General features: G+C 39.2%; 2 protein-coding genes across 2 annotated transcripts; one reads left to right on the forward strand and one right to left on the reverse strand.

The window, feature by feature from the left end:
- Positions 1-208: 208 nt before the first annotated feature.
- On the reverse strand, positions 209-21199 carry LOC145488430 (uncharacterized protein C05D11.1-like). The gene is made up of 22 exons (XM_081467305.1): positions 20966-21199; positions 20452-20534; positions 14095-14253; positions 13610-13765; positions 12682-12735; positions 11856-11978; positions 10727-11359; positions 10092-10235; positions 9481-9675; positions 8959-9061; positions 7569-7699; positions 6997-7115; positions 6749-6810; positions 5976-6061; positions 5129-5283; positions 3785-3965; positions 3216-3265; positions 2719-2812; positions 2256-2372; positions 2023-2066; positions 1258-1410; positions 209-746 (listed from the first exon to the last, which is right to left on the reverse strand). The coding sequence occupies exons 1-22, from the start codon at positions 21105-21107 to the stop codon at positions 686-688; spliced, it is 3045 nt and encodes a 1014-aa protein (XP_081323431.1). The 5' UTR covers positions 21108-21199; the 3' UTR covers positions 209-685.
- LOC145488521 (proteasome subunit beta type-7-like) lies at positions 21146-24895 on the forward strand. The gene is made up of 11 exons (XM_081467407.1): positions 21146-21278; positions 21352-21433; positions 21839-21877; positions 22087-22145; positions 22277-22370; positions 22641-22687; positions 23099-23214; positions 23415-23473; positions 23566-23625; positions 23943-24069; positions 24617-24895. Exons 1-11 carry the CDS (start codon positions 21175-21177, stop codon positions 24700-24702), a joined length of 873 nt encoding a protein of 290 aa, XP_081323533.1. The 5' UTR covers positions 21146-21174; the 3' UTR covers positions 24703-24895.
- Positions 24896-25894: the final 999 nt, after the last annotated feature.

Here is a 25894-nt window from a genome sequence, read left to right on the forward strand (position 1 = left end):
CTTATATGGAAAACAGTGCGCCAAGTTTAAAAATTTTCCGCTCTGTAAAATTGTTGAAATAAAAATCGGCGGCAAAAACCCGATTAAGAATATACTAAAACAATTATTCCATTCGACCTTGTTGGATATGAAGTGATCATAACCAACTCGCGCTACGCGCTCGTTGGTTATTTATCACTTCATATCCAACGCGGTTTCATGGAATAATTGTTAATTAGTCTCGGTTTGGTCTACAAACCTAGACTAGACATGAAATATCACTCGGGAAAAAAAAAATTAACAACAGTGGACCTCCCGCCCCTTCTCACCCATTAATACGGCTACCTCAATATTACTGCCACTTTATTCTGGCCCAAAATAAAGCTCAGTCAGTCATTTTATTATTTAAAGAACCCCTTGAATACGGCTACCCCGTTAATACGGCCAGATTTTTGTGGCCTGTTGATGACCGGATTAACTGGGTTCCACTGTACTAGGATCTGCGCTTCAAGTTCAGATATTTCGTGCGTTACTCGTGGGATAATTGCGAAATGTCCAGTGGTGCTTGCGAACGGTGCTTTCTGCGCCACACCACAGATACATTCTTTTTCGTTTTCAATCTTCACCAGACAAACCAGTGAGTGTTACGTGCGTTCTGTGATCCGTGCGTGTCAAGTGCGTGCATGTAATTGGGAAGAACAGTTCTCTAAGTAGTCCAAGTGAACTCCTCTTCCAAAGATTTGACCACACTAAGTGGCTTGTTGATACTGAAAATAGAAATTAAAAACAAAAAAATAATAAAATAAAATGATATAATTCTACCTCCAAAAGGTCTCCAAGTTAAAACACATTCCGGCACTAAGCATTCAAAGTTAAGATCTTTCACAGAGTACGTGTATCTCATCACGATGGCACAAACCGTCCGCAATCCATCTTTAAGCGATTGAAAAACGCCCAGATAACACCGACGGCCGAACTAACGAGGTAAATTCCCAGCCGGCTGTGCTGTTATTATTTGATCTTTTATGTTAATAGCTCTAAAAATGACCGGCGTATAAGAAACCACCGTACATTTACGAGGCAACAAGCGAAGCAACACGAAAGTTAAAAAAAAAAAAATGTGAACTTTACTTTTTAGAAAGATTTACCGGACTTATTTCTGCAAATTTTTCCTCTCGCTCGGGATCATTATCAGCGAGATTAAAGAGGACTGTTTGTTGTGTAAATATCTGATGACCTCGTCTCTGTTTAGCAATGCCTTTAGGCATTTCTACCCACCTGCTAAATTCGTCTTTTATCTCGTCCACTTTGGACGGATGACAACAGATGGCACAGGAGGACTGCGCCGGATCAAACAACGGCGCAACGTACGTTGTCGCCACTCTGATCAGGTCAGACAAAGAGACTTGAGAAATCTTGCTCAACAAAGTTCTGCGAGATGATAAAAACAACAGTTATCAACGTAATGTTTACAGTCAAGCTACAAAAAGAAATAGAATGGTACAGGGTTTGTATCCTGCAGCCGGGAAAAGGTCAAGGTGTCATACAGTGGAAACAGACTCCTTACCACAAAGTAGAAACCGGTCGTAAAGAAAAGTCCTGGCCAAAACGAAATGTTAAGCCATGGCCAAACGGACTCGCAAGTGGGCGCAAGCAGCTGCAAAGCGGAATTGCGTAGAGACTTCCTCGCTAGTACACGCAAGTTGCCAAAAAACCCATTTTAATTCAGACATATCCTGTATGTGTATTTCATTGGCCAATAACAGGCTAATGGACGCCTCTCAACTTGCGTTGACTTGGGCTGGGTGGCCAAGCGGCGAAAAACTTGCGTCGACTTGCGCGCAAATTTGATCTCGACCAAAGAAGTGAGCGCAAGTCATCGTAAGTCAACGCACGGCCTGGCCAAACAGATACGTCTTCTTGAGAGTCCGTTTGGCTAGGGCTTTACAGCACGCTTTTCCAATCACTTCAAGCTTCTCAAGCGCAATTTATGTACGTAACGAATTTCCACGGAGCAAAACAGCTGTTACGTGAAATACACACCTGTTATAGTCAGGACCTACGTCTCTAAATTGGGACATCAAACTCTGAAATGAAAACAAAAGCAGTTTATACACGATTTTGGCGGCTGTCAAGGTATGTGCTCTTTCAAGTAAAAAAAATCAAATAAACAAACTAACAGACACACTGACAAAGAAAAATTGCATTAACTCTTTACAAGTGGAAAGACAAAGTAATTAAAATAATAAACAATAAATAGAACTTTCACCGTTTACCTGGGATGCTGCGGAGGACACGCTTTTTTCTCGCTCAATAATTTCAAATATCACACTGCTGATGGCAGATTCCAAATCACCAGCATCAAACGCCATTGCACCTGACAGATAACCATCCTGAAAATAACACACACACCCATTATTACGTTTGTCGCTGAGATCACGAGAGCTACGCGCCTTCCTTCTCATTTTATTGCAGTGAAATAATTCGGACACGCTCCTTCTTCAAAAGCCTGGTGGTTTGAAGTATTATTTAAGTTCGTATTTCCATATTTTTAGTTCACTAAGATAAAAGTCCATTTCTTTACCTCGTGTGGGTAATACAGTATTTGTAGCTAAAGGGTAAGCTTATCAAACCATACAAGGGCTTAGTTCAGAGGTTTTAAAAGAATCCTTTTTGCATTCTAGTTCGCTGAGGGCGATTATTAACTGATACATTGTAACCATACTTCTTTACACTTACAACAATCTCCTGAGTTTTCTTGTAAGCCTTCACCAAATGAGTTGACTTGATGAGATATAGGTACAGAAGTCCATTCTCTGGATAAGCCCGCATTCTACGAACAGTTTCAAAGAAAACCGGTTTTAAACCGGGAGGGTTTAACGGGGTCTTAAATTTCACCAGACCACACCACGATAAAAGTACATAGCTGGTCGTGTCATGAAGAAAACACGTGTAACGGTTGCAAGGCGCGGGAAAACGCGCTTGCAATTGGCAAGCGCGGAAAAAAGTCAGGATAAGCTAGCCAATCACAACAGTTGCAATGAATCATTCAGAACTCGAAACCAAAACTTGCAGCCCGGCAGTGCTAGGAGCGGGAAATCACATATACGGGAAAACACACTTGGTTTCGGTTGTGCTGTGTAAGTACAATTTCAATTCCAAGTGAGAAGAGCCTCACCCTGTTTCCGCTTACTTTAAATTCACTAAGTAAGTTTTTTTCTACGCAGGATACATACCCGTAGCCATAGGACAGTCCCAGACCTCTTACTTGACGCCATATTGGGCCCTGGAAGACAATGTAAGACAAGACAAATTGATTTTAAGAGAATCTAATGCAAAAAGCGGGGAAAATGTCAACTTGTCCAGGGAAAAAAAAAACTGCAACTTCTAAACAACATCTTCAGGCGAGAGGTTCAGTTTGAGGGTATCCCCACTTCATCGGATTTTTTTCTGTAAGTTCTTTAGTGTTTTTGCGAGTACTGTTTAAGTTATCGATTCATAATGCCTTTTTTAATATCTTCTGGGAAAGTATTAAAATACGACCGTGGTACTGATAGCAACACCAGGAGGATATCTCACAGAAGAGTATTTTTCGGGAATAAGATTTTGTTAGAACTGTTATTTTCCGAAATGATGGAAAACTCGAGACGAGTCCATGTTTATGTGTTAAGGCCATTTTACACTGACACATCAATTGACTACTCTACTGATAAGGTTGACCCTGAAGCTACCCCCCCCCCCCCACCTTCCCCCGCCAGCACTGGTCGTGAATGGGTGAACAACCGGGAGACCCTGGACAACTCACCTCCAGTGTGGTAAGACATTCCAAGAACACCATTATGGGAGCGAGGTCAGGATGATCAAAACTGTCGATACACCGAGTAGTTTGGAAGAGAAACGACGATTCCACCGAACCAACTCCGACGATCTTGCCATGGAAAGAATTCTTAGACAGAAAAGCGCTGGATTTTTTGACAGATGGGATGCTGCAATAGAGTTTTCAAAGTGAATGGTGAACCTCTTGCAGAAGCGAAGTAGTGTTAATGGGTCAGTGTCCCAACTAATGATTTAACGACAAATCTAATCACCAAGTATACAAATAAACTGGATAAAAAGATTCTACAGAGCAAACTTCCGGGAGGGTGTGGGGGGGGGGGGGGGGCACTGTCATATATGGGCTATATAGGTAAGTGCCGCTGTGAAGGGTATGGTTTTCAAGCAGTTTACTCTAGGATAAGGTATATAAATCAGAGCGTTTGGGTCTAGAATAGGGTATCATTTTTCCCAAAACTGACTGGTTGGTTGAAGATTTTATCTAGATAAAGGAAACCAGGAATTGCCTCTCAAAAATATACAAAAATCAAATCGGCAAGTTTAAATTTACGCAAATCAGCCGCAATAGTGTCGATAGATGGGGGATTTGGGGAGTTTGCTCTAATATAGGGTAGCAAAATTCAGCTGAACTAGCTCTGGTATAGGCTAAGGGTTCCAGGGTCCTAACGGCACATCACCACCCAGAAATTCCTAAAGTACACCCCCCCTCCCCCCCCCCCCCCCACCGGAGCAAACTAGAACAAGTCTTTTGAGGAAGTACAGGATTACAAGGATGGAAGTGGACTGCAGTTTACCAAACATGATTTTGTGACAGGATGTTAAAAACTTTAAAATTCCTAGTCTGGTAAAATTTTGTCATTTTCATTTGTCACACATGTTTTTCTTTTTGGTCGATATTTCTTTTCTTTCATCAGTCATGGCGTTTCTTCCTCTCTGCTGCGATATAATAGAGCAAATTTAAACTTAGTCACGAATATTGTGTCAAGTTTCTTGAACAATTGGTCGGTAATCATTTCCACTCATGGAGTAGTGAGGCAAACACAACAACTCTGGTCTGGCTGCAACGGCGTATCGAGTGTACGGATGTTCAGGAGAGATAATCGCCTTCACATTATTGCAATACACAAGATCAGATACTTAAAAGAAAGCTCGTATTTTTTTATTAGGGTTCACAGCTCGAACAAATTAGCAGCAATGCTACTCTGTAAATTCGACAGCGTAATTTACTTTCAAAACCAATCCAGGAGATATATAGTGGAACTGTCATCATTTTATGCTGGCATAATAAAGTCTACTAATATAAATGAAGCCATACTTGGTGGGGATTGCAGCTGAAGTGTTGGGTAAAAGCTGTGTTTTCCACAGAGCATGCGGATTAGCTGGCAGTCTACTGACATCCGCCGCCACGTGCACACGCAAGTTTGAAGGCTGCGTCAATACTGAACGAAGCTTCTCGACTTTATCTATAACCTGAGAAAGAAACCAAAAGATGAGTGAGCAAAGCAATAGAAAGGCAACATTTGTGCATTGTTATTTTCAGCGGCAAAGGGATTTTTAGGGTTTTTGCTATATATAGCCATTTCATTTTCTACAGGGAGGTTGCGCACTATAAATTTCTGACTATCGTATGCGAAGTTGGGTGTTAATGTATCACACCATTTCAATGCAGGGATAAACTGGGTGCACTTTGAACACTGCATACCTACTGTATATAAAATATTTTTTTCGAACCATCATTTTCTGACCTTGATACGTTACAGATACAATCGAACCCCTATTAAGCGGTCACCCTCGGGGAAATGGGAAGTGGCCACTTAAAAGGGGTTGGCCGCTTAATAGAGGTTGGTGTACCATCGGGTTAATTTCTTAGTGAACAAGGAGTCACTTCAAGACAATCATGATAAACATGAGTGAGATAATGTTTTTATCACTCGTCACCTTCTATTTCGCACTCTCATCTGCCATCGCCTTTTCCAATTAAAAGTTTTTAAATTTTGGGTGGCCGTTTAATAGGGGTAAAGACAATAGAAAAACCCTTATCGGGACGACCAAAAGGTGGCCGGTTAATAGCGATTTTATTTACAGTATTTTACTGACAATAATTTTGTGACTTTGATAACTGTACGCTTAATAATAGGTTCGACCGTAACCCGTTTACAAACCTTAGATGGGTCATTTTCCAGATCGGTCATCAACTGGTTTAGAAAACTGTACTGTCGAACCATATTAGCTGAAAACATATTGCTCTCTGAAAAGCAAAACCACGCACAAAATATCAAGTAAACTAACGAAAACGGGCGCAAATATATGATGCTTACAGAGGTTACTTTATGGAAACGTTAAGAACCCATCCACACTGAAAACGGTACATGTACATTGTAATTGATGCGACTTCACCAGAAGTTTGGTTTCCAAATCATGACCGTTCACATCAAAAGCGGACACTTTTCGAAAGTATAAACTTGAAAACGCAACCTTACTGTTTTTACCGTGAAACACCTAAGACTTGGGGAGAAAGGGAACTTTCTCAAACGCTAACTTAGGAATATTAATTTTTTGTGGTTAGCATCCCCGGCGTGTAACGTATGCGTAACTTGGACCGAAATATTTTACTGCGTCTTGGTTTCGACTAACTACTGACTTTTGAAAACGCTGCTTCTAAATATACCAATACCTGTATCATACTCTTTGTGATTAGCTACCAACAGTGGACATGGCCATAACAAGGGCTCTCAATAGGTTTTAATTACACATGTATGGTTAAGATAAGTAGTGATTTCTAGATGAAACCGCTAACTCGACAACGAAATAAAAATTGTATTGTCTATCTAAAGGACATGTCATAGTTTTTATAAAGAAAATGCTAGAATGACAGTGGTACGAACAAGGCAAGAACGAATACCTTATTTGCTTCATTCAAAGAGGAATATTTCACCTTTAGTAAATGCGATGTCTCTGATGAGCGTTTTAGTCACAGTTCTTCCCTCACGCTTCATACTGTTCAGAAATCAAATAAGAACATAATTGATAAGATACAGAACTAACACTAAACTCAACACGATAGTTTGCCATGAACATGTGTAAAATAAAACAAAATAAATACGGTCGAACCTCCACTAACGGCCACTTTCCCCTATCTGCAAGGCGGGCGTTGTAGAGAGGTTCATTTAATCCTATTCTCACCTCGCAACATCGTTCATCATCTTTTTGCCGACAATCTCCAGCCTTTCTTTGGTGAATTGAGTCTTGTACAGCAGTTCCTGAAGCCAGCAGATTCCCTTCTCATACTTCTCGACTTCAAGCTTTGAAATGTAGAAAAACAGGAGTGTTAAACATTTTCAAAAATTCGTTTCATTTCTTGGCCAAGTATTTGAGGGGGACACATCATGTGATTTTAGAGTTTAGTGGGGCTGGTGGTGCTGGGGGTGGTGCTGGGAGTGGTGGGGGTGGTGCTGGTGGTGGTGGTGATGATGATGACGATGCAGCTACGAGTGAATCAAGTGTTTTCATCAAAACGTTTCTGTTGTATGTACAAGAGAGCAGACCGTAAAAAAATATACCACTGAAACTTCACGGGCGAATTAGAATGAAAAATCAGTGTCACTTGGCCACGAAAGATCCCTTTTTTTCAACTCGCGATCAATTCGCTCGCGAGTAGTATGTCTTTCAATCATTTGGTTCAGGTCACTGATAACCGCAACTCTTCAAGGAGATCAAAAGATCTAGTCTGTATGCAAGTTTTATGAAAGGCCAACCTTGAGTGAAACGCAGGCCAGTTGTGGAAATTCCTCTGGCATAAATCTTCTTCCCCGGAGTCCAAGACAAGACGCCTGATCAAGAGTGTCAGCTGCCAATTCTGCTACCACTTGTTCATACGGAATAAGACCTGCAATTCAAATACAGGTAGCCTTAAATTCTACCAAACTAAACATTTCTACAAAAGTTTTATGTGCACTAAAAGTGCTTACATAGCCAGTCGAATTTCAAGAAGTGTTCGGAAAGTACCATAATTGGACTGCATGTTGATTACGTAAGGCATTGAGACACTGTGTTTTCATTGGTTGGTTTATCAATCATTTTACTCCAGATTCCTCGGTTATCAAGGCGATTTCCGACCCCTACCACTCGCCCCAAGGTCCCTCGGTTGTTTCTTTGCCTCTGAGTACTATTAAATGACGAATCTTCAAAGGCTCTTTAAACTTAAAGAAGGACAACTGATGTTTAAATTAACTTAAAATCTCAGGTGAAATATTGTGTTTTACTGTTATTTCGTGTCCGTCAGACCTCAATTCGTCAATCGCTGGCGCCCTTGTTGTTTCTCACGAAAAGAAAAAAAACACAACGGGAAAACCTTTTGAACACCAGTAAACCCCGAATGCTTCGGGGTACGAAGTATTTTTAATGAATCTTCGGATTGAGTTAAAGTACACTGATTGCTGTAATTTAAAATTGAAAGCGACATTATATGTTTATGTTCTGTTATCTCAGTGAATCCTAGCACGCCTGTCTGTCGCTGGCGCCGCTTGTTGAAACTACAACGGAAAAAAAAATACTTTTACTGTAAAGCGAGAAAGCGGTAAGTCGGTTTAAGGAAACTGGTCGATTCTATGGGAAACGTTTGATGACCAGAAGCAAGAAGGCGAAAAACTAAACTGTATCGCAGTGGAGTCCAATACGGTAAATGTTACTCCGTAAATGTTTTGTTTTCATTTCACGCACTTTTAATATTTCGTTCTCACTACCTGCACTTAATGAGTTCCAGTTGAGCGACTGCGAGTAATTTTACACGCAATATCACATCTACTGCATGTATTCACAGGCATTTTCATGTATTTGCGTGTAAGGTGCGTGGACACTGCGTGTAATATGCGTGTAGTACACGCGCTTTACGCGCGTGTAATGCTGCAATCCCTTTGACCGGTACTGTAGGTGTACGAGGGGCAGTTACACACTGGCTAGCCTGAAATGTCAGTCATGTCCTGCCCTCAGCCTAATCTCCTGGCCATTAGGCTGAGGGCGGGGGATGACTGACATTTCAGGGCTTCACATTGGCTACAAATACAAGGAATCTGTTTGCGATCTATTTGGGATCCATCCACAAAGCGCTACAGGTTACTAAGGGTTACTATGTACACCTCGCCATACCTCCGTCTCTCAATATAGGAGACTCAAACAGCACTTCAAGGTACAAGCTCAGATAAGGCTTGAGTTCTTCTGGTACAGCCGCTGTGTCCAGTATAACAGACAGCTACAAAGAAACATAGGATGCAACCAACTACAGTTGAACATTCGTTAATGGAGGGCTCCCATTAAGCAGAAACCTGTCTTAAGCACACACTTGTTTGGGTGTCCCTCCAAACCATACACTGTTTTCTTACATGTAAATCACAGCTTTTCAAAAGTGTATCACATCTCTGTATTTGAACCAAAAACACTGACATTTGGTTAACTTACTAACTCTTAGATGCTCTGTATAAAAATCAACTGTGCTAAATTATGTCAATTTTCCCTGACTCAAAATAAAATTATCTGACTTCTTTCTGACCTTGAACATTTTGTTTATTTTTCTCTGACCATATCCTCTGACTTTTGGCAACCCTGTAAAGTTGCTTGAAGTTACTCTTAATTGCAGTGTGTACTTGAAATTGCACACCAACTTTAACTTACTTTCGCAAACAATGTTGATACATGGTCTAGCTGGAATGAGTACGGTATCTCTGCCACAGGAAACTTTTCTGCTTCAGGTTCAGTATGGCTGCAGCCATCTTGCCGCCTGTTACTGAACATCTTGATTGGATGAAAACTGATACTGGAGGTTGATGGCACAGGGAGACTGGTGACTATCTCTGGTGGTGGAGCTACCTGATCATTACAACATTAGTAAAATGTTAATTAACAAAGACCTTTTTTTCACATCAGAATAAAAAAAACACAGAAATTGGGTTTGTAGCCAAGGATATTAGATTAAATGAATAATCAGTGGCTGTCAGATTAGAACTGTCTAAAAGCCCATGACTTTTACAATAAGCTATTTTACAGTTGTCCATTCAGTAACCTGGCCTTTGAATGGCAACAAGGCTGCAGGTGACCTTGTTTTGATACAGACCTCACTGCTTTTGTTGTGTAAATCAAGTTGGTTTTATGCTAACTAGTTGACATTTAAATGAGAAAAACATAGAGGTCTGTATCAAAGCAAGGTCACCTTCAGCCTCGCTTGCAGTTATAGGCCAGGTAACCAAGCACTTAACTGTAAAATAGCCTATTAATTTAATAATCACCTCATTATCTTCTGTTGCCTTTTCCAGTCGCTGCCGTTTGCTATTTAATCCCTCTTCGCCTAGCAATTCTCGCTGTTCTGCTACTCGCTTCTTTTCAGTTTCTGACATCTCTGTCATCAGATTTGCACTTGGTTCCCCTGTGATCTATGACAACCAAGTCATTTTAATTAACAGTTATCAATCACATCTTGTATTCATGAAGCCATTATTTAAAACACATTTATGAAGAACGCATTAATTTTCTGGCAAGTGACAGAATGAACATGCCATAATTATTACATGTATACATATTTATGGCCCTGAGAAATACATGTAGGTATTCCTAGTTATTTACAATGTTATGGGTTTTACTTGCAAAAATGCACAATTATTGTAAGTGGTCTCAGGGGAAACTAATATTTTGTAAAATCAATATTTAAATACAGACAATATCTTTTTTGGTTTAAATATACGTACCTGTAAACAAGAAAGACAAAAAAACATCACTATGTGAACTATCAACAAGTCAATCCAGAATTTAATTATCTCACAGTTTACAGCAAGCAGCTAAAAAAAGAACATGCAATCAAAAGAAACTTTGATAATTTCTTTTTGATCACATGTTCTTTTTTAAAAATTTTATTTTTATCACTAACCACAACACTTGGCGTTGAAATGAAGTACTTCTTCAGAAAAGCCAGCCAGTAGTTCACTGGCTCATGTCGAAGCTTTTCCAGATCTTGAATCGTGCTCAGTCTTGCTTGAAGATCCTCTGGCTTGGTTGAGTACAAGAAGTCGCCCACTATAGCATCGGCAAAGGTGTCATGTGGATAATTTTCAAATCTGTTTTTTGAATCTAGGATTTTACGATGAATTACTACACCAAGGCGATTCATATCAATGGCTTCTTTACCATTAGCCAGGTTTCCCAAAACCTCCTTTACTTTTTCCTTTGCTGCAGAAAGCTTTTCAAAGGGAACATTTTCAGCTTTGATGACGAGAGCACTTTCTAGGAATTCCATGACGTCGCAGGAAATGTCACTGCAAAATGGATCTGGAATTTCCACCAGTTCATGCTGTAGAGGAGCTATAGATGTGTCTGTAAGGTAGTCTAGTATGACAGATAGGGTGGAAACACTGTAATGATCCCTACAAGAGGGTCCTCGGAAGCCCATCAGGATGGATCCAGATTCTTCATCTTCAGTTGGGAATTTGATAACTTTGTCAACAGCATTAGTGAGTGGTGGAACAGGAGTTTGCCATGGTCTTTCATAAGAAGGTAGTCTTTTCTACATGTTAGATCAAAATACAAGATTTGTACAGAATTTATAATTATATTACAATTAATTATTAATAATGATACCTGTTTTCTATTTAAACACTCAGACACATAAATTGTAATTAATGTTTGCACCGATCTGAGGTATTTCTTTGTGATTGTTTTAGCTGATCTAAATTTAGTTTAAAAAAAACCTTAGTTAAAAAGTGCACGATGTAAAAAAAAAGATAAGAAAACATAGTTATAGAATAATATAACATGACATAAATTCAAAGAATAATAAAGAAACACAGACAGAACAAGTACAAAAAAAGGCAAGCAGCCACATGTAAGTTTAATATGTTTTTTATTAAAGCCAAAGTAAGACACATTTATTTTTCAGCCAAGTAAACTGCTAATACATCCTTTGACCCCAGGGTAGATAGTCACTTCAAAATACATTCACTGAAGACCCCTGAGCTGAACAAGTAATTAAAAATAACACTGAATTGAAACAGTTTGCTTGCCTTGGAAAGAATTTTATCCTCAAAGGGCTTCACAGTTTCAAACACTTGCTTGGGATCAATCTGTCCAGTAATGATCACACAGAGGTTTTCTGGTCGATAAAACTGTTGATGGTAGTTGCACACCTAGAGAATATTGCACAATACACATGTCAGTCAATAACTTCTGATTGGTCAATCTACAAGGGGTGCAAATGGTGCATTTTATAGAACAATTTTCACTTAGTTCTGAAGGTTCAAATTTATTACAAGTAATTTGCATCTGTTTTGGCGCTGCATTAATATGCTATACGATTTGCTTAATAAAAAACTTGTGTCACTCTGTCATCCTAGTAGAAGTAAAACAAAACCCAATTATGGCCTGCTCTCACACGTTTTCCCACGATTTGCATCAGCTACATGTACCTGAATTTGCACTGTTGAGCTTTGATCAATACATGAAGGTTTGCTAGATTGTCTGTGTCTTTCACGAATGCCAGAGTGACTAGACAAGTTTAATTTTGGTTTTATGATACTCATTTGAAAACCACTCTATTTTAGTTCTTTCAATGATACAAAACAAGAAAAAAACCGGAAGCCAATAGCTGGGATTTACTTACATGTACAGGCTATCAATACCTTTATTGTCAGTGGATGTCTCAGGGTAAAAAGACAAAAAGTAGTTTGATTTTTTTTTTAACATGAGTTCTTGTCAGCAACTGCATTGAAATGAACTTTCCATGTTTCACTAAGCACTAATGTTTAGGTTGCCATCAAAGGAAATAAAAACAAAGTTTAATTAGATACCTCAGGTACATTTGTATCACAATATTTTGTATGAATGCCATACCTTAGTGTGACTGCAAGTTGAACGTAAATTTTCCATGATTCCTCCAGTCTCAGACTTTGGGAAGTCAGAAAAAAGGATTCAGCTACGTTATAGAATGTGACAAACTTGTAACAATTCTGCAACTTTATTGTTTTGTACAAATCAAGCATACTGTACCACTTGCTTAATATGAAGTTGCAGATTTTATTTACATAAAAACTTTGTGTCACTACATGTCTGACAAATTTATGCCTGGTACCAGGCATAAATTTGCTAGACATGTCCAATGTACATACCCATGGTGAAGCTGTACACCATGTTAATCAACATGTTTTTATACTACAGTACATGTACTTTACCTGTAATGCAGGCTTTTAGCCAGATGGGTGTCCAGGCATTCTGTGGACACCCACTTTTTAAAGAAAATTGCTTAATAATCCTTTTTTTCACACGTTGTCTTATAGATAATTTATGAACAACTACTGGTCATTTAGAGTAGACCCTATAGCACATTTTTGATGCCCACTTTTCAAATCCTTGCTGAAAGCCTGATGCAGAGTGTAGTTGTTTCATTCTCCTTGTGAAGTTCATTTTGGTTAAGAATCTACATTTTCATCCTAAAATAATGTTCATTATAAACATGTATTTGACACAGCAATTTTAACAAAGCTTAGAGTTGTTTATTATTATAAGTAGTTTGCATGTTGAGCACCTGCATGGTTCACGTTGTCACAAAATTTTGAAGTGGGTGGCTTGATTGTTGGGGGATATACTGTAGCACAGTTTTGCCATCATGTCTTACTAAAGAATCAGAGGAATAGCCCAGGAGATATCAGCAGAGATCGCAGTCGGCAAGTTTTGACAACCCTGCCCTACTTGTACATGTACGTATCTCAACTAATAAGGTAACCACATCCATGCTGTAAACGTACAGATCAAACTCAGTTACCTTATAACCACAGTGTCCAGGGTACATTTCTCGAGTGAAGTTCAAATATGTTCTACTCCTCTCCATGTTCTCCCTTCCTTGCATCTCACAGTAAACCACACCTGCATCTTCACCTTCTCCATTCACATGGTGAACCTCTGTTATGTATGCTGATTCCTACAAAAGAAGATGAACATGGCAAAAAAACAGTTGTGCACACCATTTCAAGCTGACCTTAGAAAAAGGAAGTAAGTCTCTGTTAACATGCTTAATTCTTCCCAAGTGAGAAGAAACTTAGTTCTGCAGACATCTGTATACAGCAAACCTATATGAATATATTTTGGTAGTACAGGTAACATGTAGAGCTGATCATCAGTGTACTGGATCTCCAGGTTAAATCTCCAAAATCTTACGGGGAAACTCCTAGACATCAGTTTAATGATGCCACATTATATTTAACGGTCTATCATGAAGATAAATCTACCAGAACAACTTAAAATCCCTACCGTTATAGTTGGATACAGCACATGATCCAGGTAGATTGGCAGAAGGTTTAGGAAACCCTCACTACCTGCTGTTTCCATGGTGTAAGCTGTGTGGTCTGTTGCCGTCCATGCGTTGGTTCCTTGAGCCAAGCATCTGTTGGCTAGTAAGTCTAGGAGACCCTGAATAGCATTAAAATACCACATTGAACACATTCATTGTGGTTCATTAGTTATGTTCAAGTCGGTTTCCAGCATTATTCAGTGCATACTCATATAGATCTGCTACAATTCTTTTTCATTTGATGCCATAACAATGCTATCAAACAAATAGCCACATGTTATAATGCCATTTTTGTTTCCATAGCCACATCTTGTTAAAATTTTTAGCACCCAAATCATACATGTATGTTATCATAATTATATGAGTAATAACGAAGAGGCAAGATTTGCTGTTACTCCGAGTTTCGTGCTTACGCACTCATCAGACAGTATTTAATGATAAGCATTCCTATCAACTAGATATATATACACGGTATTAAACAATAGGCTAATTGCTGGACTAGTTGCATTACAATAAGTGATAGTTATACTGGAAAACAATAGGTGTGAAGACAGAGATTACGGGGACGAGTATAAACTGCGTGGGTGTAGTACAATATAAAGAAAGTGTCAAGCGTTCTTCAAGTAGAATTTGTTCTCGTGCCGGCATTTAGAAATAAGTTCTGATCTTTTGTTTAGTAGATTGTCGTTGCTATGTTTGATAATCATTAGTTTTTCTGTGAGGCAGAGGTCGCATCGTTTGGAAATGTTGTTGTAGGGTCTTGCACGGCTAATAATTGACCATTTGATGTTGAAGTCTTGTTTTTTGTCGTGTAGTTGCCAGATGTATTTAGAAAGCTCGGTGCTGTTGATGTGTTTTCTGTGCTTAAATGTGGATTTGTGCTGCGAGAATCTCTGTTTGAATGTTCCTTCTGTCAGTCCAATGTAGTTCTTGGTTGTGTTGTTAGTTGTAACTTGTGCGTTGTAGATTACACTGGAAGTCAGGCATTTGTTGTCTAGCGGGCATTGGTCTTTTTTGCGGCAGTTGCATTGCTCTCCGGTGATTGCGTTGGCGTTGTTGTTGGCATTTGTTATTTTCATGTTGTGTTTGTTGATTACTGTTTTCATGTTGTCCATGCAACTGTAGCTGACTTTGACGTTGTTTTTGTTGAAGAGGCTGTGGTATTTATGTTGGTTCGGAAAGTGCTTAGATATGAGCTTCAGGAATGTTCTACCGATGTTTGTCTTTACGTTTTTACTAAGTGGAGGGTTGTACCATATAATGTTTCTTTGTCTGTTGCGTCGGGGGCGTGTTGGTTGATTGTCTTCGTTGTAAATTAGTGTTTCAGAGTATCCGCTGGCTTTCAAAGCAGTTTCGTAGATTGGTTTGGCCTTGTTGAATTCGTGTTCGTTGCATGAGTTGGCGGAAATACGGCGATTGATGGATGCTGGAAGTTGCTTTATTATGTTAGGTGGGTGGTTAGACTTTGTGTTGATGTACTGCGGCTCGTCGTTAGGCTTTCTGTAGGGGCAGTAGGTGCCTTTTGTAAGATCGAAGGTGACGTCCAGGTAGTTAACAATTTTCATGTTAGTCTGTATGGTAATGTTAAGTCCATATGTCTTGAAGCGTCTTGTTATGTCCTTCCTTGTACGGTCTGCTTGAGGTCCTGAGATGTTTTTGAAGATGGCAAGTCCGTCGTCTCTGTAAAGCCCGATGTTGTCTATCCCGTATATGTTACACAGGTCGTCGAGAATGAATAAGCCTACGAGCTCGCATACTTCGGCTCCGTCGAAGCTGCCCATAGTAACGTCAAAAGAACTGTTGTTTTTCTTGATCCAGGCGGTGTTACTGTCAAAGAGAAGGGATTTTCTTGAATGCATAATAATATCGATGTCGCGGTCCGTAATGGAAGTGAATTGTTTGGCGAAGTTGATTGCGTCTGTAAGAAGTTTCTCAGTAATGGAAGGGTAGAAGTTCTCAATGTCAAATACGGCGAAGGTATGTTGATCTTTGTGTTGTATAGAGGAGAACCAGTTGATGACGGATGATGAGTTTTTCCATTGGTTAAGGCCAGTCTTCTGTCTCACAGTCGTGTTAATGTTCGCGAGGATTTCTTTACTGATACGTCCAATCTCACTTTTTGCAGGGTTAATGAGTCTACATGTAGGTTTGTTCTGGAAGTTGTCTTTATGGTCTTTGAGTGTTATAAAAGCCTGTCGTTCAGCCATGCGTTCCGCGCGGTCGTCAATGTTCAGATTAGTAGCAATGACTTGAGCTTCTTTGTTAATAGCAGTAATCGTATTAGAATTTGCTTTCTTGTACGTCGATGTGATATTGTCCTTGAGAAGCTTGTCGTGCGAAGCTTTGTCTACTTCGTAGTAGTTGGTTGTTTTGTCAGCAGGTATGAATGTTTTTGTGGAGTTGTTTATTTTCCTAATGTCTTGTTGTAGATGGTCTTGGAAGTCATCTCGTATTTGCCTGAATTCAATGTTCTTGATCATTTCGTACACGTCAGTTTCAAAGTTGTTTAGGTCTTCGTTCTGAGGAGGGCATTTTCTTGATTTAAAACCAAAGTTGTTGTTGTCAATGTTGTCGTCGTCGTTGTTGTGGTCTGTGTTATTCTTATCTTTATTCTGTTCGAAGAAGAAGGCTTTCCAACGCATACGCTTGATTACACTTTCGGTCTTTTCGATGAGTTTCTTGAGGTAGGAGTTTCTTGGTGGGATAGGAATGTTCTTCATTGAATAGTTGAATCTTGTTTTCTCCATTGTGGATAACGGCGATCGGCGAAAAGTGCTCTACTGTTGTTAAGCAGGAGCGAATATAACCATATGAGGAAGTAGCAGATCCCATTAAAATAGTGCTCAATACACATATAGTGTAGAGCTGAGTATATGAGTAATAACGAAGAGGCAAGATTTGCTGTTACTCCGAGTTTCGTGCTTACGCACTCATCAGACAGTATTTAATGATAAGCATTCCTATCAACTAGATATATATACACGGTATTAAACAATAGGCTAATTGCTGGACTAGTTGCATTACAATAAGTGATAGTTATACTGGAAAACAATAGGTGTGAAGACAGAGATTACGGGGACGAGTATAAACTGCGTGGGTGTAGTACAATATAAAGAAAGTGTCAAGCGTTCTTCAAGTAGAATTTGTTCTCGTGCCGGCATTTAGAAATAAGTTCTGATCTTTTGTTTAGTAGATTGTCGTTGCTATGTTTGATAATCATTAGTTTTTCTGTGAGGCAGAGGTCGCATCGTTTGGAAATGTTGTTGTAGGGTCTTGCACGGCTAATAATTGACCATTTGATGTTGAAGTCTTGTTTTTTGTCGTGTAGTTGCCAGATGTATTTAGAAAGCTCGGTGCTGTTGATGTGTTTTCTGTGCTTAAATGTGGATTTGTGCTGCGAGAATCTCTGTTTGAATGTTCCTTCTGTCAGTCCAATGTAGTTCTTGGTTGTGTTGTTAGTTGTAACTTGTGCGTTGTAGATTACACTGGAAGTCAGGCATTTGTTGTCTAGCGGGCATTGGTCTTTTTTGCGGCAGTTGCATTGCTCTCCGGTGATTGCGTTGGCGTTACTGTCGGCGTTTGTTATATACTCAGCTCTACACTATATGTGTATTGAGCACTATTTTAATGGGATCTGCTACTTCCTCATATGGTTATATTCGCTCCTGCTTAACAACAGTAGAGCACTTTTCGCCGATCGCCGTTATCCACAATGGAGAAAACAAGATTCAACTATTCAATGAAGAACATTCCTATCCCACCAAGAAACTCCTACCTCAAGAAACTCATCGAAAAGACCGAAAGTGTAATCAAGCGTATGCGTTGGAAAGCCTTCTTCTTCGAACAGAATAAAGGTAAGAATAACACAGACCACAACAACGACGACGACAACATTGACAACAACAACTTTGGTTTTAAATCAAGAAAATGCCCTCCTCAGAACGAAGACCTAAACAACTTTGAAACTGACGTGTACGAAATGATCAAGAACATTGAATTCAGGCAAATACGAGATGACTTCCAAGACCATCTACAACAAGACATTAGGAAAATAAACAACTCCACAAAAACATTCATACCTGCTGACAAAACAACCAACTACTACGAAGTAGACAAAGCTTCGCACGACAAGCTTCTCAAGGACAATATCACATCGACGTACAAGAAAGCAAATTCTAATACGATTACTGCTATTAACAAAGAAGCTCAAGTCATTGCTACTAATCTGAACATTGACGACCGCGCGGAACGCATGGCTGAACGACAGGCTTTTATAACACTCAAAGACCATAAAGACAACTTCCAGAACAAACCTACATGTAGACTCATTAACCCTGCAAAAAGTGAGATTGGACGTATCAGTAAAGAAATCCTCGCGAACATTAACACGACTGTGAGACAGAAGACTGGCCTTAACCAATGGAAAAACTCATCATCCGTCATCAACTGGTTCTCCTCTATACAACACAAAGATCAACATACCTTCGCCGTATTTGACATTGAGAACTTCTACCCTTCCATTACTGAGAAACTTCTTACAGACGCAATCAACTTCGCCAAACAATTCACTTCCATTACGGACCGCGACATCGATATTATTATGCATTCAAGAAAATCCCTTCTCTTTGACAGTAACACCGCCTGGATCAAGAAAAACAACAGTTCTTTTGACGTTACTATGGGCAGCTTCGACGGAGCCGAAGTATGCGAGCTCGTAGGCTTATTCATTCTCGACGACCTGTGTAACATATACGGGATAGACAACATCGGGCTTTACAGAGACGACGGACTTGCCATCTTCAAAAACATCTCCGGACCTCAAGCAGACCGTACAAGGAAGGACATAACAAGACGCTTCAAGACATATGGACTTAACATTACCATACAGACTAACATGAAAATTGTTAACTACCTGGACGTCACCTTCGATCTTACAAAAGGCACCTACTGCCCCTACAGAAAGCCTAACGACGAGCCGCAGTACATCAACACAAAGTCTAACCACCCACCTAACATAATAAAGCAACTTCCAGCATCCATCAATCGCCGTATTTCCGCCAACTCATGCAACGAACACGAATTCAACAAGGCCAAACCAATCTACGAAACTGCTTTGAAAGCCAGCGGATACTCTGAAACACTAATTTACAACGAAGACAATCAACCAACACGCCCCCGACGCAACAGACAAAGAAACATTATATGGTACAACCCTCCACTTAGTAAAAACGTAAAGACAAACATCGGTAGAACATTCCTGAAGCTCATATCTAAGCACTTTCCGAACCAACATAAATACCACAGCCTCTTCAACAAAAACAACGTCAAAGTCAGCTACAGTTGCATGGACAACATGAAAACAGTAATCAACAAACACAACATGAAAATAACAAATGCCAACAACAACGCCAACGCAATCACCGGAGAGCAATGCAACTGCCGCAAAAAAGACCAATGCCCGCTAGACAACAAATGCCTGACTTCCAGTGTAATCTACAACGCACAAGTTACAACTAACAACACAACCAAGAACTACATTGGACTGACAGAAGGAACATTCAAACAGAGATTCTCGCAGCACAAATCCACATTTAAGCACAGAAAACACATCAACAGCACCGAGCTTTCTAAATACATCTGGCAACTACACGACAAAAAACAAGACTTCAACATCAAATGGTCAATTATTAGCCGTGCAAGACCCTACAACAACATTTCCAAACGATGCGACCTCTGCCTCACAGAAAAACTAATGATTATCAAACATAGCAACGACAATCTACTAAACAAAAGATCAGAACTTATTTCTAAATGCCGGCACGAGAACAAATTCTACTTGAAGAACGCTTGACACTTTCTTTATATTGTACTACACCCACGCAGTTTATACTCGTCCCCGTAATCTCTGTCTTCACACCTATTGTTTTCCAGTATAACTATCACTTATTGTAATGCAACTAGTCCAGCAATTAGCCTATTGTTTAATACCGTGTATATATATCTAGTTGATAGGAATGCTTATCATTAAATACTGTCTGATGAGTGCGTAAGCACGAAACTCGGAGTAACAGCAAATCTTGCCTCTTCGTTATTACTCATATACTCAGCTCTACACTATATGTGTATTGAGCACTATTTTAATGGGATCTGCTACTTCCTCATATGTTATCATAATTATGTTATTTAAAACAATGGATTCATGCTTTTGGCTGCAAGATGTTATGCACCTGGGAAATCTGGGGACACTTGAGAAGCTAGTAAGAACTGTGTATTTAAAGATGTGCAGAAATGAGTTGAAAATTATTTGCATATTTCACCTTGTAAGGATAATTTTCGCTTCCCATGAATACCAGGTGTTCCAGAGTGTGTGGCAAGCCATCATCGTCGTGAGCCTCAGTAGCTAAGTGCGCAACAGATTATAATTAGAAAACAGCCTAAAGAAAATTAAATCTATATGCGCGCTGATTGGCAACAAAATCGTGTTAAGTTTCTATAACTCGATAGCAACACAGAAAAGTTGTTGTTGTCACGTTGTTTGTTATTTTTCGGGGGCTGTTAACTAAAATATGACAAGAAAAGGAAGATAGAAAAAAAAGATTAGCAAACTCGAAAAAAGTGTGGAAACACTCGCCTGTCGGCTCGAGCTCCCACAGCATTTCTCATTATCCCAAACTTGCACTCGCGTTTCTATGACTCGACAGAAACATGGTAAATATTGTTGCCTGTTTCTCAATTAAAATAGCTTCTTAACATCACCTGTCCTTCAAAATTTCCGCCGAAAGTTTTAGATCGATTTGTAACACTTGACAAATGATGCTGTTTAGCACTTACCGAGACAAAGAAAACCATTTACCAGCGGGCCAGGAACTTTAGCAAAACAAAAGTTGATTCCTGTTCGTTTGGAACGGTATTTTTCGACGGGAATAGAGTCCAGAACTTGGAAAGAAGACAAACATTCGAAATGTTCCGCCATCTTGACAACGGAGAGAGGCTGGGTCAGAGAGAGTCTTCCGGGTGTCAGCGGTGTTTACTGTCAGCACATGCACACTAAGGATGACTCCACAAAATTTTTCAACATGGCGGCTATTGGTGGCACCGTGGCTCAAGAACATTGCGGTGGATTTTCGTTTGAAAACTGTAAAAGGTAAAGGTAGCAGACAATTTTTATGTTCCTGTAATGACGTTTCATTGATGGAAAGTTTTTGATCGTTCTGTAGAAATGCCATCCTGGAGAAAATGGGCGCTAAGTTGCCCACAGCAAGGAAGACCGGCACAACGATTGCGGGAATTGTATTCAAGGTTAGATTTTACCGTTGTGAAACGTTTCCTTTAGAGGAGTAGAATACCGTATCTTTTTATATATATATATTTGCCGTATAGGAAAATTTATTGTGACTGGAAAATCGGAGCCACCGTGCTTGTCGTACACCAAACTCAAAACTGCGATCTTTGTATAGCCTAGTGCCTCGTGCGATTTTGCTTTAACCGCTTACCTGTCAAGTTGTGATCAAGGATTGAGGGTGTTTAGAAATTTCGTTGAAAAGTCAGGCTGAATTACTTATTGTGTCGTTTTCTCTCCTATGGGCAAAGTTGCTTGTTATATAATATTACAGGAGCCATACTATTAATTGACGGGAGGGTGGGGGGGGGGGGGGGAGCGGTGGGGTGATGAAAACGGTTTAATTGATTGTTATTGTTTTCTAGGATGGCGTTATATTAGGAGCTGATACAAGAGCAACTGAGGTTAGTTGGTTACCAATCTATGTACTGTAGCTATTGGAGGCTTGACATCACTGGTAACAAGCACTGAAGAATATTTATCAGCTATTTTAAATCCAGCTCAAACTCTACTGTACTCAAACTCTAGTATCTTCTATGAGTGTTGATTATGATAAGTGCTACATGTACATGTACATGTTTGTTTATATAATTTGTTTTTTGTTACTTGGTAGGATACCATTGTTGCTGATAAAAACTGCTCCAAGATACATTACATTGCTCCCAATATTTAGTAAGTATTTTCAACTTCTCTGTTATCTTTCAGTGTTGTTCATTATTTCTCCTGTCAGTGTGATACACATTTCATGATTGTATAGATTATATGCAAATTGTGTGCATGGAAAATAATTATCTATATTTCAGTTGCTGTGGGGCTGGTACTGCTGCTGACACAGAGTATGTCACAAATCTCATCTCTTCCCATATTCAGTTGCACAGCTTATCAACTGGACGTCAGGTAAATACAGTACGTGATTCAATTCTTCAAAGAGCAATTTGTACAATTTAAATGGGTTGTTTAGTGATATGTACAACATTACCTTGTCACAGTGACATACTGTACAGTGTACTTATTCAAGGATTAAACTTAATTTTGAAAAGAAAAATTGTCTTGATTGGTCTTGCAAAAATAAGTGAGAATATTGAGCTTATGAAAGATAGCTAATAGTTCTAGTGTGTTCCTTGTAGCAGTGTTAAGGACTGATAAGTTAATGTTGATATTTTTCAGGCCAGAATTGTGACTGCATTACGCATGTTGAAACAATTATTGTTCAGGTATTGTATGCTATAAAATTGTGCCTTTTAGTTTTATGTAATCATTCTTGTAGGGTTGTCATATGCAGATGGATGCCAGCAAGAATCACCATCTTCTTAATGACCTTGGTCAGCTACAAATGTATACATGTAGCTTAACCCCACTTTCTCAAACTCTCAGTGGAAACAATAAATAGTTTGAAATAGACGATATTAAACGACTGAAGAATAAATCCTATAGAAATGGTTTTGAGTTCAAAATAATGAGGAAATGGAAATAAGCGAGTTTGAATTAGTGGGGACCAGCTGTGCCTGTACTCTAACGAGCTATTTTTCTGATGCTGTAGTAAAAGTTGGCAAAATCAGCCAACTACTAATGGTCTGGTTAAAACATTTTTAATCACATGTACCTGTTTTATTTCCAATCTATAGATATCAAGGATACATCAGTGCTGCACTTGTCCTGGGGGGTGTTGACTTGAATGGTCCAACACTGCATACAGTCTATCCACATGGCAGTACAGACAAGCTGCCTTATGTCACAATGGGTAAGTACTGGTAGATACACACTGTACTTGAAAGAAATACAGCTGGGCAGCGAAAACTGTGGTTTGAAAGGTGGTTGGTCACCTAAAGTGAATTAAACTGTTGAGGGCGTAGGACGTCTGCCATGATTCAACTGAATGGTCATATTACATAGATGTACAAAGTCCGCATATACCGGTAACACGCTTTTGTTCAATTTTAGGTTCTGGTTCTTTGGCTGCCATGTCAGTGTTTGAGTCAAGATATAAGCCTGATATGGAGGTAAAATCTCTTTATACACTTGTTGTTATGGTGTGCATGGTGCATTTATAAGTTGTACAATGTTCTAATAACAATTGATGCTCTTATTCTAGCTCGAGGATGCTAAAAAACTGGTACGAGATGCAATTGCTGCAGGAATATTTAATGATTTGGTAAGTGCACATACTGTGTGCAGTGTTTTTCAATTTCATGTTATTAGTTCTTTGTTACTGTACACTGATGCTGGTTATTTGGAATAAGATTGTACAATCCTTTTTGTCTGGATGCATCAAAAACTAGCATAGTGATAGATGCATCTAACTTGTACACTTTGCTTCATGTAAGCCTAGTAAGCAATGATTCTCACTTCCAAATCAGCCAAACTCCACTAAGTTATAAACGAGCCTGTCTTGACAAGTCAAAGTGGGAAATGTGTACCTCATGCTTTATGGAAATTAAAGTGATTGCTGTTCCTTTGGTTGTTCAATAGGGCTCTGGAAGTAATGTTGATCTTTGTGTGATTACTAAAGAAGGAAGACAATACCTCAGGCCGTATGATGTGGCAAATGAGAAGGGGGTGAGACAGGGAAAGTATTCCTACAAGAGAGGTGCAACAGGTGGGTTCAATGCAAATGCCAAAGTTTGTAAAAGTAAGAAATTTTTTTACAAATATACTTGAAAATGAAGCTTTACCACAGTAAAGTACTACTCAGCAGCTTTAATTTGGATCATGACACACTTGTAAAGGTTTCATTCAAACTTAGTTTAAAGTTACATTTATTTCCCTTCATTTGAATGATCACAAACTAGGATTTTATGTTACAGGGGGCATAATAAAGCTGTACAATAAATTGATGATAGAATATGTGGCACTATGCAGTTGCTTTCATCTAAATATTCACACACCAGAGTTTTCTCTGCAGACTTGATAGTAAGAACCATCTTTTCCATTGCAGTCAAGTCGTAACAAGCAGTACCACACAAGGGTACTGCTTGATGGCTTTGATTTGACTGTTTGAACTACTGTTTCCTGTATTTTTTCCCTTGTACAACGTAGAAATTTTAATATCAAAAGTTAGGTATAAAATAAAACTTATAGGTTTCAGGATTGAAGGCGGTACCAACAACAAAGTGGTGTAATAAAATTGTTTCATTTCTCCACAGCTGTTCTGACAAAAGAGGTTAAACCCATTGTGATGGAAGTAACAGAGACAAGAGTAACACAGCCAGGAGAAGCCATGGAGATGTGATCTCACCTCTTACAGTCTCCCTTTTCTTTGAAATCTAATCTTATTTGTAGCTACAACTGTTATGCTAGGTTGTCTTGTACAACAGTCTCTCTCCTCAAACTGCTTTGTGTAACAACCAAGATTAGGAAAGTGTTTGTTTTCAGAGCGGGTGTAGTATGTAACATGTTCATATAAAAAATGAAATAAAACGTGCGTCAAGCAGAACGTCTTGCATTTTTCAGCAATATTTTGGTTTCTTTTTTGCATTTTAAGTGTTCTGCCAAAGAGAAATGAACTATTAATGGTCGAAACATTTAGCTGTTTGAACCCAAAACTACTAGAGACAAATTCGTGTTTGTTTGTTTCTTTCTTTCTTTCTTTCAATAATAATAGTATTTGCAGCATCTTTTAGAGAAAACGTTTACAACTTTTTCAAGATCCTAAGAGTTCCCTAGAGTTCAACAATTAGAGGTGCCCGAGATTGAGGTCTCAAGAAAAGATTTCACCCAGTTCACAGACAGTTCAATATCACTAGCTCTTAGTCGAAGAAGAGAGTGAAAGCAAACAATTTGGACGTTGCGAGGATCGGGCTAGAAAACTTTGAGCAGGGTCAGATTGTACACATGACAAAAGCTCAATAGGCCCTTTGCAGCTAGGGTCATATAACCAAAATGTTCTTTAAAATATTATACATTATGGGCTATAATGGAAAGAATGCCAGAAGTGGATAGAGCATATCGAGAATACCAAAATGGCCAAGTTGAGGCCCCTGGCATTAAAGAGTAAGTTTATATGTCAGTTTGCAATTGAATTTTTGGAAAATTTAGAGGATATCTGTGGAAAATGTTGTGGGAGAGCACAGTCTTGCTCTTCAGCAACTTTTTCCATACAAATCGTCTTAGCTTTTTAAAAAACAAACTGTCATAAAATCTCATTCTCTAATGCCAGGGCCTCAATCTTGGCCATTTTGATATTTGCAACCGGCTTTTTCCATTTCTTGCATTCCTAAAGTTGCAGCCCATAATTTTATGAAAAGTAGGTCATGTGGTGGCTTTGCTGCAAAGGGCCTATTTGATGTGCGCTTTCCAAAATAGTGGATGAGAGTGCAAGAGTTTCAGGTTTTCAGTTTACTTTGGGTTGAAGATGTGCACTAAAATTACATCATGTACAAACCACACTCCATTCTCAGATGTGGAAATCTTTTATTCGTTGC

The sequence above is a fragment of the Orbicella franksi genome, chromosome 1 (genome assembly GCF_964199315.1).
Source record: "Orbicella franksi chromosome 1, jaOrbFran1.1, whole genome shotgun sequence".
Taxonomy (NCBI): Eukaryota; Metazoa; Cnidaria; class Anthozoa; order Scleractinia; family Merulinidae; genus Orbicella; species Orbicella franksi.

Coding starts and splice junctions, on each gene's coding strand:
- LOC145488430 (XM_081467305.1), bottom strand. CDS start 21,107: ATGGCGGAACATTTCGAATGTTTGTCTTCTTTCCAAGTTCTGGACTCT. Junction 11,360..11,855: donor AGGATAAAATTCTTTCCAAG/GCAAGCAAACTG, acceptor TCTAACATGTAG/AAAAGACTACCTTCTTATGA. Junction 10,236..10,726: donor TTTCAACGCCAAGTGTTGTG/GTTAGTGATAAA, acceptor TGGTTGTCATAG/ATCACAGGGGAACCAAGTGC.
- LOC145488521 (XM_081467407.1), top strand. CDS start 21,175: ATGCACACTAAGGATGACTCCACAAAATTTTTCAACATGGCGGCTATT. Junction 22,688..23,098: donor TTGAAACAATTATTGTTCAG/GTATTGTATGCT, acceptor TCCAATCTATAG/ATATCAAGGATACATCAGTG. Junction 23,626..23,942: donor CAGGAATATTTAATGATTTG/GTAAGTGCACAT, acceptor GTTGTTCAATAG/GGCTCTGGAAGTAATGTTGA.